The sequence below is a fragment of the Equus asinus genome, chromosome X (assembly GCF_041296235.1).
Source record: "Equus asinus isolate D_3611 breed Donkey chromosome X, EquAss-T2T_v2, whole genome shotgun sequence".
NCBI classification, from domain to species: domain Eukaryota; kingdom Metazoa; phylum Chordata; class Mammalia; order Perissodactyla; family Equidae; genus Equus; species Equus asinus.
The window spans coordinates 67,097,138-67,112,767 of NC_091820.1; the positions used below are offsets into that span (position 1 = coordinate 67,097,138).

The 15,630-nt window shown below is 36.1% G+C and overlaps 1 protein-coding gene across 5 annotated transcripts in view; it reads right to left on the reverse strand.

Annotated features, from left to right (window-relative positions):
* RPS6KA6 (ribosomal protein S6 kinase A6) overlaps window positions 1-15,630 on the reverse strand; it is a 150,918-nt gene that overhangs the window by 46,371 nt on the left and 88,917 nt on the right. For all 5 annotated transcript variants that reach the window (XM_070502460.1, XM_070502456.1, XM_070502458.1 and 2 more), the window contains 2 exons: window positions 5,907-6,013; window positions 5,596-5,633 (listed from right to left, as the gene is read on the reverse strand). In XM_070502460.1, the coding sequence (XP_070358561.1) occupies window positions 5,596-5,633; window positions 5,907-6,013 (145 nt within the window). The remainder of the gene's footprint in view (window positions 1-5,595; window positions 5,634-5,906; window positions 6,014-15,630) is intronic.

Consider the following 15,630-nt stretch of genomic DNA (forward strand, 5'->3'; position numbering starts at 1 on the left):
GCACATATCAGGATTTTTTTTCAAGGTAAAGTACCATACTTGTTGTAGTATTTATTCTTAATCATTTAGAACATGTAAAAAAATACTATCATTTTAATCAGCTTCCAATATTTCTTTAATGTGTCACACTGGTTATATATTTTAGTATTAAACCCCTAGTCCCATTTTCCCCATAAGTCTTGTGCTTTTTATTATGCAATTATGCACAGTGCAGTGAATTTTAAGATCACATGTGTTGCATTAACAGAACTGAATATATATTGCCAACTGATTTCTGACAAAGGTGTAAAAGCAGTTCAATGGAGAAAGGTCAGTATTTTCAACAAATGGTGCCAGAACAATAGGATACTGATATACAAATATCCATTCTCATACCAGAAACAAACATTAACTCAAAATGAATCATAGAACTATATGTAAAACCTAAAACTGTAAAATTTCCAAAAGAAACATAGGAGAAAATCTTTGTGATCTTGAGTTAGGCAAGGATTTCTTAGTTACAATATTAAAATTATAAACCATAGAAGAAAAGTTGAAAACTGTACTTCAGCAAAATCACTAACTGCTCTTCAAAAGATACTGTTCATAAAACCAAAAAGAAGCTACACATTGGGAGAAAATATTTGCAAATCTTATATCTGATAAAGAACTTATATTCAGAGTATGAAAAGTCAAAATCCAATAATAAAACAAACGATGCAATTTTTTTTAAATGGGCAAAACATCTGAAAAGACACTTCTCCAAAGAAATCAACACATGAAAAGATGCTCAATGTCATTAGCTATTAGGGAAATGCAAACTAAAACCACAACTTAGTAGAGCTAGAATAAAAAATACTGACAATCCCAAGTAATCCTGAGGATGCAGACCAACCAGAGCTCTCATACATTGCTGGTGGATATGCAATAGGTTACCCACTTTGGAAAACAGTTTGGAGGTTTCTCATTAAGTTACACACTTACCATGTGACCAAGCAATCCCACTCCTTTGGTATTTACTCAAGTGAAATAAAAATTTACGTTCACATAAAACCTGGACATGAATATTTATAGTGGCTTTATTTGTTACTGCCAAAACCAAGAAACAACCCAAAGGCCCCTTACTTGGGGACTGGATAAACAAACCATGGTACCACGATAAAATGCAACACTCCTCAACAATAAAAAACAAATTTTTGATCATGCAACAATATGGATGAATCTCAAATGTACTATACTAAGTAACTGAAGCCAGACTCAAAAGGCTATATACTGGGGGGCCGGCCCATGGCCGAGTGGTTAAGTTCGCGCGCTCCACTTGGGTGGCCAGGGGCTTCACCAGTTCTCATCCAGGAGGGGACATGGCACCGCTCATCAGACCATGCTGGGGCGGCGTCTCACGTAGCACAGTCAGAGGCACTTCACAGCTAGAATATACAACTGTGTACTGGGGGGCTTTGGGGAGAAGAAAAGAAAAGGAAAGGGAAAAAAAAAGGCTATATACTGTATGCCTCTGTTTATATTACACTGTGGAAAAGGTAAAACCATAGGGTCACAAAGCAGACTGGCAGTTGTCTAGGGGTAAAGGGAAGATTGACTTATAAGGGAAAAATTTGGACGGAGGGTGATGGAATTGTTTTATATCTTGATGTTAGTGGTGATTATAAGACTGTATGCATCTGTCAAAGCTTGCAGAACTATACATTAAAGTGATTTTTTTTAAAAAACTAAACTTCCTATTTTGTGACAATTGCAGATTCACATGTAGTTATATGAAATATTATAGGGGTCCTGTTTCCCCTTTATCCAGTTTTCCTCATAGTAACATCTTACAAAACTATATTACAATATCACAACCACAATATTCACAACAATGCAGTCAAGATACAGAATAGTTCCATCACCACAAGGATCTAAAGGATGAGTTTTACTCTGTGTAAATTATACCTTAATTCTATAAATGAAGAAAAGCTATAAGCCCTATATTGCTATTTTAAAATAAAATGCCAACATTAATACTTAATTTTAGAGCTGCTCAAAACTGAGTTTCTAACCATGCTCAGTATTTTCATACAAAAATCACTATCCTTGTATAATAACTGAGTATTATGATTTTCAGCATAATTTTTAAAAATCTTTCCAACGTACTGCTATGTTCTTTCTCCACATTTTGAGACTTTCAAGCTCTGCACATTTCATTTCAAAAATTAAGGGTAACAAAAGCTAGTCTTCGAGGTCAGTTCAGCCAAATATAACAACATACCTTGTAGAGAAGAACACTAGCTTCTTTGGCCATTCCAGAGAGGAGGAAGAAGGAAGAGAATTTTCTTATCCTCTGTTACCTTTCAGAGATTTTTGCCACTCCACAGAGGTCCTTTGCTGTACTATTTCTGACAAAACTGACATTTAACACTAGAATTTGCCAGCAATCGATTGACTAAAATGTTTACAATAATAAGAGTTAGCTACAAGACTGAATAAGACAGATGTTAACCAGTGGTTTTTTCAAGCCACTAATTTGAAAAGGAAACAAAATGTAGAAATCAGCTATATAAAGGGTTTTTGGGGGGAGGAAGGGCAGTATATCTTTGTAAGCTTAAATGACTTTTTTTTATAAGACTTTAAATTTTAAAAGCACATCCAGAACACAATAATTTGATGAATATTTACTATACGTAATCTCAGCAGTTAATCTGAAGATAATCATAAAAATTAATAAAACTTTCTCATGTGTACATTGTTCTCTTAAATCGTCACCTCAAGTACCATATGATTTAAATTTCTGACATTATATATTTTTTCTTCCCTCTCTTTATAGAAATTACCCCTGAATTATGTACCTTAGAAAATACATTACAGCAACCATAGACAATACAAATTAATTGTGTTCAGTGTATAACTTTCAATGGGATATTATGAGTAAACATTTTTTTCTAAACAAGACAAGTCATATTATATAGTTAGTTTTTATATAGAATATGGTGGGCTGTTCCAAAAAAATTAACACATAAAGACACTATAAATAATACATTAACAAGTACACAGATATTTTGGGGGTATCCACTCCCATTCTACTGATCTTCTGCTATACAATCATGATCTCAGTATGAGGTCAATCAGGCTTAAAGCACAATCATCCCACAGAACATTTCTTTAGTCTACTGCCATTCCAGAGTAACCTGTTAAACATTAGGTCCATTCTTCAAATCTGGAGAATTTTTAAAGCAGACAGGTAAAAAGAAAGGTATTGCCACTCTCCAAAGATTATTCTGGGGAAATTTATAATGCTAAGGAAGACTCTGCCTAGATGAGATATTCCTAAATCACTACAGCTCACTGGTATCAATGACAAACAGCAATCAATCTGGCACTAACAACTATAGTATTCAAAATGGAAGGAAGAAAGGAGATAAAAAGGGAAGGAAGAAAAGAGGCAGATAAAGAAGGAGGAAAAACAGAAGAAAGCAAGTAGGGAAGAAAAAGGAAAGGAAGAAAAGAAAGAATAAAAAGAAAAGAAATTAAAGGAAAAAATGAAAAAAGTCTTAAAATACTTGCTGTGAATGGTCACACTTCAATCAACCTTATTGGAATGTTGTGAAGTTAAATTCATAAATTTATTACTCATTACAAAACTTTGAATTAGGTTGTAATCATAAAGCAGTGTAAATTATCTAATATTTATTATTGTGTACTTTCTTAAAAAAATGAGTGCCATTTTAAGGAAAACAGATTGAATTGTTAAAAAATACATATATATACAAAGCATTTCCTTCCTGTTGCAAGCTTGTGTCCCCTGCTTATAAATTAACATTGATTCTAACTACTCCTCTCCTCAACCAGTTTGAGTTCAAAAGGTGTAAAAGAAGAATCCACATTATAAAACTAAATATAAAACAATTTGACATCATTATTAACTTTAATGTAGACGAGATGTAGGTAGGATTTATTGTACTCTTCTCCCACCTCCCTTGCTCACCCCCGATAAAACAGGTATAACTTATTAAGAAAAATCAAAATAATTAAATTCTAATTAGCTCTGCAACTAAAGTTTGATTGCTATAAAAGGAAAATTATATTTTATACAAAATTTCAAAACTCGAATGTTCTCTCTTCATAGTTTTTTTCCTCTTCCAATCCCTTTAAAACTACTTTGCTTATTTTATATATGAAAAAGAGAAGCAGGCTATGAATGAGTAAGGTTCACTGAACTGTATTTGAACTTTGTCACATCTGCTTGAGCTTTCAAGTTAACAGCTTCATTCATTCAATTTACATTGAAGCAGTATACTTAGGAATTTAAAGCAACTTACCTTTAAAGTGTACTGGTCCAAAATTCTCTGTAAAGACCACATCTTCATTTTATCTCTGTTTTAACATTTTGACAATTAAATACAGAATTTACTATCTATTTAAAACACAAGTAACCTTTTGAGATTGGCTCATTCAGCATAATGCCCTTGAGTTCATCCAAGTTGTTGCATACATCAAGAGTTCTTTCCTTTTTATTGCTGGGTAGTATTCCATTGTATTGATGTAGCACAGTTTGTTTATCCATTCACTCTTTGAAGGACATTTCCAGTCTTGGGCTATTACAAATAGAGCTGCTATGAAAATTCATGTATAGGTTTTTGTGTGCAAATAAGTTTTTATTTCTCTAGGATAAATGCCCAGGAGTGTGACTACTATATGGTTCTATTTATATCATATTCTCAAAATAACAAAATCAGAGATGTAGAATAGATAAGTGATTGCTAGGAGTTAGGGGAGGGAGAGGGAGAGTGTAACTATAAATGGGCAGCACAAGAGAGTTCTTTTGTGGTTGTAGAACAGTTTTGCATATTGATTGTGGTGGTGATATTCAAATCTATATATGTAATAACATGTCATAGAACTATACACAAACAGAAAAACAAATGCATGCAAAAACTAGTGAAATCTAAGTAAAGTATATAGTCCAGTTAGTTGTACTGTACCAATCAATTTCCTGAGTTAGATAATGCACTGCAGTTTTGTAAGATGTCACCACTGGGGCAAGCTGGGTAATGGGCACACAGGACTTCTCGGTACTATTTTTTCAACTTATTGTGAGTCTACAATTATTTCAAAATAAAAAGTTTTTAAAAATAGTATAATAAGGATACTTTATGCCTAAGAGTCCTGGGAGGAGTAGAGTAGCACAGAGTGTTAGACATAGTAAACCCTCAATATCCAAAATAAAAGTAAAATAAAACATATGTTTTTACAAATAAAGAAGAAAATGACCACTGCTTGTGAAACACTTGATTTAAAAGTTTATAACTCACTAATTTCAAATACGATAACTAACGATAACTCTTTCAGTCTAGACTTAAACTAACATAATGTGTTTGTACCTAGAAAACCAAATGTCACTTCTTAATTAGGATAGAAACTCTATTGTACAATTTTTTGCTATTACAAATAGAACATATTGAGGCTATCTTATCTACCTTTCAAATGAACTTTAGTTCACAAAAAGATGAATAAAATACTAATTAAATCAAGAAAAAGGAAAAAAGAAAACGGGCTTAGAAAATATATATTAAAATAACGAAAAATATAAGATGGGCTTAGGATAGAATAAGAAAATTTGCATACCTGTTAACTTGATATGTCCTATTTCATCAAGCAAAATGCTGTAAATCAAAATTCATATTCACAAGATGGAATAAAATATTTTTATATAAAACATTTACATAAAAATCACCATAAACTTAAAATAGATATCTGAAATGCTGAGTATTTTTTAAATGATTAATTTTAAATCAATGGGCATCTTACGAAGATTACTTTATATAAGTTTCATATAATTGTATAATTCATATATATATTTTTATATAATCTTTAAAATAAAAGACTTAATGGAGAAAAAAGTAGTTATAGGATGCATAAGGAGAATATAGCTTTACTTTTCTGGCTTCAGGTCTCTATATACAATTCCTAATCGGTGCAGATGATCCAAAGCAAGGGCCAGTTCTGCGAGGTAGAATTTCACATCTTCCTCTGTAAACAGAACCTAAAATAAAGTAATAATTTACATTTGATCTTTTTTTCAATATTGATTTTCTAAAATTTACTTCTTTAAAAAACAGTAAACAGACAAATCTAGGCAAATAAGAAAATAAGAGAAGTAGACAGAAGAAACTAACCTCTTTAAGAATCCTTCTCTTCAATATTAACCATTTTAATTGTAAATCTTCCTAAAATATATTATGTAGCTTGGAATACACAGCACAGGATTTTTTTTTTAATGACAATGTCATAATATGATTATTAATTTTAGTACCCTACTACAATATAGTTATGCCCTCAGGATCTTTGAAGTATATAGGATATTTTGATTTAGCATTGGTAATTCCACTATTTTCTCTTTCACTGTCTACTATCACTTCTCAAGGATTTCGCTTTTAGCAGCTCTACTAACACAAAGCTTCTGATACACCAACACAAATTGTTAAATTAGTACCTCTTATATTGAACACAGTTCTAAATCCAATCTCTGACCAAAGGGGTAGCTCCAGGCCTCTTCTGCTAGTAAAGTACATGAGTTTAATGGTACAGTATTCCTCAATCTTTTTGCGCCTCAGAACAGAGCTGCTATGATGACGTGAAAACAGCACTGGACTTGGAATCAGAATTAGCAGTGTAATGTTTGACATGTCACTTAGCCCTCTAGGCTTCAATTTCTAAACTCTGAAAAATAAGGATAATAATATCTGCTATATCTATCTAACAAGGTTGTTGTGGGAATCAAATTAGTTTAAGTGCAAAAAAACCTCCGTAAATTGCAAAATGCTATGTGTGCAACCCTGAAGTATTATTATAGGTTTATGTCTATATTTGAGTGAGTGCTAATTTACACACAAAACTGGGCACTACTCAACCATTAGATCTGAGTTTTAAGATTTATCAAGGGCTTCCAACTGGTAAAACAAATAACTTTTCTAGAAATTGGTTATTTTCATTAAAGAAATCTCTGGATTATTAGGAAAACTCAAAATTTGAATAAAATATCATAAAATCTTGTAACTGGCTTGCCCATTTAGAATTATAGCCACTTAATTACATAATACAGACTCGGGTTACTAGTAAAACTGCAGAGAATGAGCAGTTAAAGATAAATTTTGATACTCCACCTACTTTTAAAAATGATCTATAGAAAAACAAAGATTGTTCATTATCTAAGTTTCAGGAGAGTTCACTTGAATATTACATAATGGTAAAAGTATAAGAACATCATTTTCACTTGATATTTTATTAAGAATAAAAATAGTTTTTACTTATTTAACTTCTGAGGAAGGCTAATTAAAATGTTCATTGAAACCTAACACATATGAAAACCCTAAACAAAAACCATTCAAACTTTAAAGAAGAAACTTTGCCTCGGTTACAGTTTATGGTAAGCATACTACCTTGTCATGAAGTTGAATCTGTGAAAAGCTTCATGATGGATGCAAATAAGAAACTTACTAAGTAGCAATTAGGTGCCAGTCACTATATATTCATTATGTTATTACAATCTTCCAAACAACTCTGTAAGGTTGGTATTATCACCACCTTAGATATGGAGAAAGAGACTCAGTGATAAAATAACTTGTCCAGAATAACAAAGCTAGTAAGAAGCAGGCCCAGGATTTTAACTCTGAAATGTCTGTTTCTAAGAACTACCTCTTCCCCAGAAGTTACTTCTGCCATATGCTATGCTACAACTTAAGCTTTAGATTCATTACCATTAATGCTTTCCAATTTACTAATCAATCTATCACAAATCTCCCCAAAAATGAAAATTACCTAAAACCCCAGCACCCTAATGTAAGCACGGCTAGTCTTTTGTTGACTGCTCTTCAAACTGTTCGCATACGTGTGTGTGTGAGTGTGTGAGTGTGTGTTTTACCATATTCGACATCATACTATTTAATGGTCTCCTTTTTCTCCACTTAAAATTATATCATAAACACTTTCCATATATTTAAAACTTATTTATAAAGAGTTTTCAACATGTGCACAATATCAACATATTAATTTACCATAATTTACCTAAATGTTCATTTAGGTTTTTCCAGTTTTTCACTATTTTAAATAACTCTATAATATGCATATATGTTTTTAATATTTATGATTATTTCCCCAATTTTGATTCCTAAGGAATAAAACAGGAAATACTGGTCAAGGAGAAAAAATAGTTCACAATTTTTGATATACCCAACAAAATTATTTTCCAAAAAGATTACAATAATTTCCACTCCCATCAGCAGTTTATGAAAGCACTTGTCTTACCACATCCATGATAGCATTAAATCTTTTCTAATTGGAAATACAAAAATGACGTCAATTGTTTTAACGTAAATTTTGATTCTTAGGCTAACATTTTTTCCATGTCTAGTGGCTTTTCTATTTTTTAGTGACTTATCAGTTATGTGTTTTTATTTCTTATTTTCCATTAGTGGCTGTTTTTTTCAATTGGTACAGCCCTTTAAATATTAAAAATGTCAGTTGTGGGGCCGGCCCCATGGCTGAGTGGTTAAGTTTGCACACACTGCTTCAGTGGCCCAGGGTTTTCCTGGTTCAGATCCTAGGCACAGACCTAGCACTGCTCATCAAGCCATGCTGAGGTGGCGTCCCACAAAGCAGAGCCACAAGGACCTACAACTAGAATATACAACTATGTACTGGGGATCTTTGGGGAGAAGAAGAAAAGAGAAAAAAGAAGAAGACTGGCAACAAATGTTAGCTCAGGTGCCAATCTTTACAAAAAAAACAACTCAGTTCTCCATCACATTACTTGTAAATATTTTCCCCACTGTGCTGGTTTTTGATGATCAGTAATTCTTAATTTATGCAGTCAAATTTATATATCATTTCTATATGATTTTCCTTCATAACTTTAACGATTAAAGAGACCTCCATTCAATGGTCGACTACATATTCAGCTGAATTTTCTTTCTAGGATCATTGTTTTTCCAGATTTATCTCTTCAATGTAAGTAAAATTTACCTTTGTTTGTGGTAGAGATGACAATTTAAAATTATTTTTTTCTGAAATATCTAACCTATTTCTCATATACTGTTTACTGAACAATCAATCTTTTTGACATTAACTTGTGATTCTTCCGCTATCATAGTAATATATGGTAAGTCATATATACCAGAATACTCCTGGGCTATACAGTATGTGTCTAACCTTGTGTTGATACTGTGATGTTTTCCTTTAGCAGCAACTTTATAAAGTTTTAAACAAGAGAAACGAGATAGGGCAAGGAAAGGGTGTTCTTTATTTTCAAAATGTCTTATGTGTTTTCATTTGTTTACTTTTCCAGATAAGCTGGTAAAATCATTCTGTTAATTTCAAACAAACAAAAGTTCCTACTGGGAGTTTACAATTATTTTAAGCCTATAAATAAATTCTGGAAGAATGCAGCTTTACAATTACTAACCATTCATCCCATTATATTTTCTATATTAGCAAAGAAGGGCATGGCTTAAGAGCTGTGTGTATGTTTAGTTTAGGGGAGAGAAATTTGGGGAGGTACCATTCCCTTTAAAATATATAGGATGTACATTATAAAATTCTTTAACATATACAAAAAATTTACTTTGTAAAGTCTTTTTCTAAGGCATAAAGAACAAGTCTTCATTTTGAACAATATAACAGGTTTTTTTTGTACACACAAGAGACATATGACCAATAAACAACTACTTATTAATAAGCTATCTATAGAAATAACCATTAAATCATTTTTAAAAGCCTATTCAATGAATATACTAATTTATTATCTTTTGGGAAATGCATTTAAATTGCTTGCTCTTACCTAATATTCCAGACTTAGGAATCAAAACTTACTGACTGCATCTCTGTGCTAGTATGGGTTTAGATAGTCCCACATCGAGAATGGAGGTCTGAAGAGTTTAAAAGAAAATTAGAAATGACTACAAGTAAGAATTTCTCAAACACATTCTTGACACATTGTTGACACTTTTACAATCTAACAAAAGAAATCATGAATACTGGAGCCTTGTTATACTGTTGTCCCTCTATGTCTTGGGATCAGCTTTTAACAATGTCCTTTAAAGACCCTCCTTAGAAGGTGGTCCTAGACAGATCCTACCACATACTGAATTTTGTTCTATAGTAAACAATATACCAAGATCACAGTCTATGTTCATGCATGTTCTGCACTGGAGATAGACAGATATAAGCCAGAGACCTTAGCCACTTAAGCACTGGCTAGCATCCCAGAAGCACACTGTTCCTTTTTCACAGCAAGTTCCAGAGTTATGGAAATCAAAAGGAGCTCTCCCACACCCAACATTTTAATTCTGGAAGTCAGATGCTGAGCCACTATCACCCAATTAAAATGCTACTCCCAGACTACCACTTCAAAACAAAATGAAGTAGACAAGGACAGGATTTAATCTCCCACCTGATGAAACAACTAAAACACAGAACAAAATATATGAAATGACATTTTTCAATACACTGGACAGCAGGCAACAAAGGACAGCGAATACTGAAAGATGGGAAACAAATGAGGTAACAACCATATCTGCCCCAGCTTACTACCTGGAAAGAGATTCCAAGCAGCAGTGCAGGAAAGGCTAAGTCAGGCAAAGCCTGGAAGACTCCCTGAGTTGATGAGATGGAGCTGAGAGTCTGGGGAGACAAGAAGGACAGAATTCACAAGATAGACTACAGAAGGGAGAATTGCACAGAGAAAGAACTATAGAGTTATGTAAACGGTCTCCCTCAAGTATTCAGCAGAAAAATGCTCAGCACATGTAAGTGAGGAAACCATCCTGAGGCAGGAAAGGAACCAATGAAAGAATTAGAGGGACTAATCTACGGAACTCACACAGGGCCAGGAGTAGTTCCTGCTACCTCCAGCCAGACCAGAAAACTTCATAATTCACAGGACAATGGCTAGAGTAATCAGAAGGGTTTTGTTTCAGAGTAGAGCAGAATTAACCCGATTTAAAAACCTGAAAGAATCAAACTAGTTGCACATTCTAGAACAAAGCTCAATAACATTTATAGGAATACAAAAATATCCATCACCTAATGAGGTAAATTTCAGAATGCTTGCCATCCAATAAAAAATTGCCAAACCTCAATCTGAGGAAACTACTTGAGCCCAGAAAAGGAACTCCAAAGGATTAAAAGAAAAAACCCAAAGATCTCAGAAAGGACCAGGATAGGTCCTGTTCCCAACAGTGAGAGTAAAGAAACCTTATAATTGATAGGGTGTTGGCTAGAGTACTAAGAAGGGTCATTCATCAGTACTGGGAAAAATTAATCCTAGACTAAATTCTGCTCTGGTTCCACATAACAAAGCTTAAAAGCAAGATTCAAAAGGTTAACTGCATCCAAGAACAAAGCTAAATACTACTTATAAGAAAACAAAAGTATCTAGAGTACAAGAAAATTAAATTCAGAATGCCTGCCATCCAATAAAAAATGATCATGCAATTATCCTACCATTGAAGCATGAAAGGAGCCAAATATAATACTTAAACACATGGGTGTGGCTGTGTTCCAATAAAACTTTATTTATAAAAGTAAGCAACTGGCTATATTTCGCCTGAGACCACAGATTCCTAACTCCTGAGTTAACGATTTATACTACAAACGCTTAAGCAACTACTAAAAAAACACAACAAAGTATTTATAGATAAAAAGCCAATTGCAGAGCTAAAAATGAAATTGCAAAAATAACTAATTAAAAATAAGGCAAAAAAAAGGAGGAAAAGAGAACAAAGAAGATATGGGACAAAAAATACTAAATAGCAAGATAGGAGATTTAAACTCAATCATATCAATAATCATATTAAATGGAACAGGTCAAACACGCCAATTAAAAGGCACAGATTTTCAGATCAGATAAAAGGCAAGGACAATTATATGCTGTCTTAAGTAACGCACAATAAATATAAAGATAAAAACAGATTAAATAAAAATATGAAAAATAATATACCAAGCTAACACTAATTAAAAAAAAGCTGGAGTGACTATATTAATATCAAAGGAGATTTCAAAGCAAAGAACATTAGTAGGCATAACTCATTTCATAATGATAAAGACGGCAATTCATCAAGAGGGACAATAACCCTAAGGGTTTCTGCATTTAATAACAGAACTTTGAAATACATGAAGCAAAAGTTGACAGAAATTCAAGAAGAAATAGATAAATCCATAATTATAGCCAAAGGTTTAATCCCTCTCAAAAATTCATAGAACACATGGTAAAAAATTAGGAAGAATATAGTAGACTTAATACCACTATCAAACAACTCGATCTAATTGGCATTTACAGAACCTTCCACTACCCAACAGCAGAATGCACATTCTTCTCAAGTGCACGTGGAACATTTAACAAGATACACTATATTCTGAAGCATAAAAAATTATAAGTGAATTTAAGAGAATTCAAGTCATACAAGGAATGCTTTATGCCCACAATGAAATTAAATTAGAAATCAATAATAGAAAGTTATCTGGAAAATGCCCAAATATTTGTCAATTAAATAACATACTTCTAAGTATCCCATGAGTCAAAGAAGAAATAAAAAAGAAATTAGTATGTTGAACTGAAAGGAAATAAAAACATCACATATCAGGGGCCACCCCAGCGGCATAGTGGTTAAGTTCACTTCCTCTGCTTCAGCAGCCCAGGGTACACAGGCTTGGATCCCAGGCGTGGACCTAGCCCCGCTCGTCAAGCCACCCTGTGGTGGCATCCCACAAAAAAAAGAGGAATATTGGCTCAGACGTTAGCTCAGTGACAATCTTCCACAAGCAAAAAGAGGAAGACTGGCAACAGATGTTAGCTCAGGGCCAATCTTCCTCACACACTCACATACAAAAAATCACATATCAAAATTTGTGGGAGGATGCTAAAGCAGTATCCAGAGGAAATTTACAATACTACAAACCTATATTAGAAAAGAAGAGGGGCCAGCCCTGTGGCCGAGTGGTTAAGTTCATGCACTCCGCTTTGGTAGCCCAGGGTTTCACTGGTTCAGATCCTGGGCATGGACATGGCACCACTCAATACACCATGCTTAGGCAGCGTCCCACATAGCACAACCAGAGACACTCAGAACTAGAATATACAACTATGTACCAGGGGGCTTTGGGGAGAAAAAGAAAAAAAAAGAAAAGCAAAGAAGGACCCAGCCGCGATGGCCTAGGGGTCTAGTGGTTAAAGTTTGGTGCACTCTGCTTCGGCAGCCTAGGTTCAGTTCCCCCACGTAGAACCACACCACTCATCTTTCAGTAGCCATGCAACAGCGGTGGCTCACAAAGAAGAACTACAAGGACTTACAATTGTGATGTACAACTATGTACTGGGGCTTTGGGAAGAAAAAAAAACAAGAGAGGAAGACTGGCAACAGATGTTAGCTCAGGCTGAGTCTTTCCCGGAAAAAAAAAAAAAAAAGAAGAAGAGCTCTTTATTAAAAAAAAAGAGAGAAAAGAGGAAAGGTCTCAAACCAATAACTTCAGCAACCATCTTAAAAACCAAAAAAGCTGAGAGTTTGAGTCAAGTCAGTCTGGAGGTCGCAGTCAGGATAACTTAGAAGCAGGAGAGACTGGAGCCAGATCAAGAAATTGAGGCCGGAGCCAGAAGATCCAAGATGGCGCCGTGAGTAGTCCTCTTTGTCTCTCGCCCTTCGAGTCTACAATTATTTGGACACTTATCGCTTGACAAAGGATATCCAGACAGCATCTCAGGACGTCTGAGACACCCACGTGACTATACATCGGAAGGCGGATGGACTTTCCTCCGGGAGGATGTGGAAATAGGTGAAAACTCTCCGACCCCGACGGGCAGCCTAGTACCCGCAAGCGGCTTTCTTCCAACGGACGCCCCCAGAGGATCCACACACATCTAGGGCAGGAGCGAGAACACAACAGAGGAGCGACGGTGGAAACAGGTGACCAGAACGCTACCTAAACCCCCCGCAATTACTCCTAAACGCAGAGGGAAACTTTGGAGTTGCACACCTGAGCCCGCGGGGAGAGTCTCTCCCCGCCATTGGCGGGGAGACCCAGCCTGGTGCTCGGGGCGCCCGGAGGGTCCCAGAGAGAGACACGGAGGGCACCGAGGTCTCCCAGCTGCCGTTGCCCACCCCGTGGGACTAGGGATTGCCGGAGATCTCGGAGAGGACTGGGGCAGGGGGAACTTTCAAAGGCCGGTTCTGCGACCCGGAGGGGAAGCGCCGGAGCTCCGCCCGGGCAGCAGACAAAACTCTCTGTCTGCCGTTAGCAGAGGGGCCACGCTGAGCATTCACGGCTCCGGGAGAGGCCCGGAGAGAATCCCAGAGGGCGGGGCGACCCCCTAGCTGCCGTTGCCCGCCCTGTGAGGCTAGGGATTGCCGGAGATCTCGGAGAGGACTGGGGCTGGAGAGAGTTCCAGAGACCCAGCTTAGTAGCCTAGGGGGAAACCCTACAGGCTCACAGCAGCCTTAGGGAAAGCCTCTGCACAGCACCAGCAGAAGGCACCCAGCCGCCAGCCACAAGGCTGGAAGACCCCACGGCAAAAGCAGCATAGCTAGGTGTACTAACCACAGACTGTAGAAGATGCCAATAGCTCTCCTGAGACCCATAGAGGACAAGTGAGATTTGGTGGGTGCCGACAGCAACGGAGCGACAAATATAAGTGATCCCACCCCTGGCCGCTGGAAAAACCCATAACACCGTTGCAGACCCCAAGGAGAGAGCACATCTAGGCGGGCTGCAACAGTAGGCACCTGCAGCCTGAAGCCCCCCTGTGACGGCCCCCACGGCAGAGGAGGGAATCCAAAGGGCCACTGTGGCTACGAAGAGGGGCCCAGGCCCAGTTAGCAACTACGGACAGGGTTCCTGGTTGGTGAAGTATAAACAGCTGCTCCCCCCACTGCAGCAGCTGAAACAAGTGAAAGGAGCAACTAAACTCTATCTCCATGCGGAGGCACAAATCAACAACATCAAGCAATATGAAAAAATACATTAAATCTCCAGAACAGAAAGAAAGTAACAAATACACAGAAAACAATCCCAAAGAAAATGAGATATATAACCTAAATGATGATGACTTCAAAACAGCCATCATTAAGATTCTCAATGAGTTAAGAGAGAATTCTGACCGACAACTCAACGAGTTCAGGAGCTATGTCACAAAAGAGTTTGATACGATAAAGAAGAACCAAACAGAAATATTGGAAATGAAGAACACAATAGAGGAGATTAAGAAAAATCTAGATGCTCTGAACAGTAGGGCCGATAATATGGAGGAAAGAATTAGCAATTTGGAAGATGGCAATATAGAATTGTTGCAGGCAGAGGAGGAGAGAGAAGCAAGACTTAAAAGAAATGAAGAAACTCTCCGAGAATTACCAGACACAATTAGGAGATGCAACGTAAGGATTATAGGTATACCAGAGGGAGAAGAGAAGGAGAAAGGGGCAGAAAACCTATTCAAAGAAATAATGGCTGAGAACTTCCCAAATCTGGTGAGGGAGATGGATCTTCAGGTGACAGAAGCCAATAGATCTCCAAACTTTATCAATGCAAGAAGACCAACTCCACGGCATATAGTAGTGAAGCTAGCAAAAGTCAACGACAAGGAGAAAATATTAAGGACAGCCAGGCAAAAGAAAC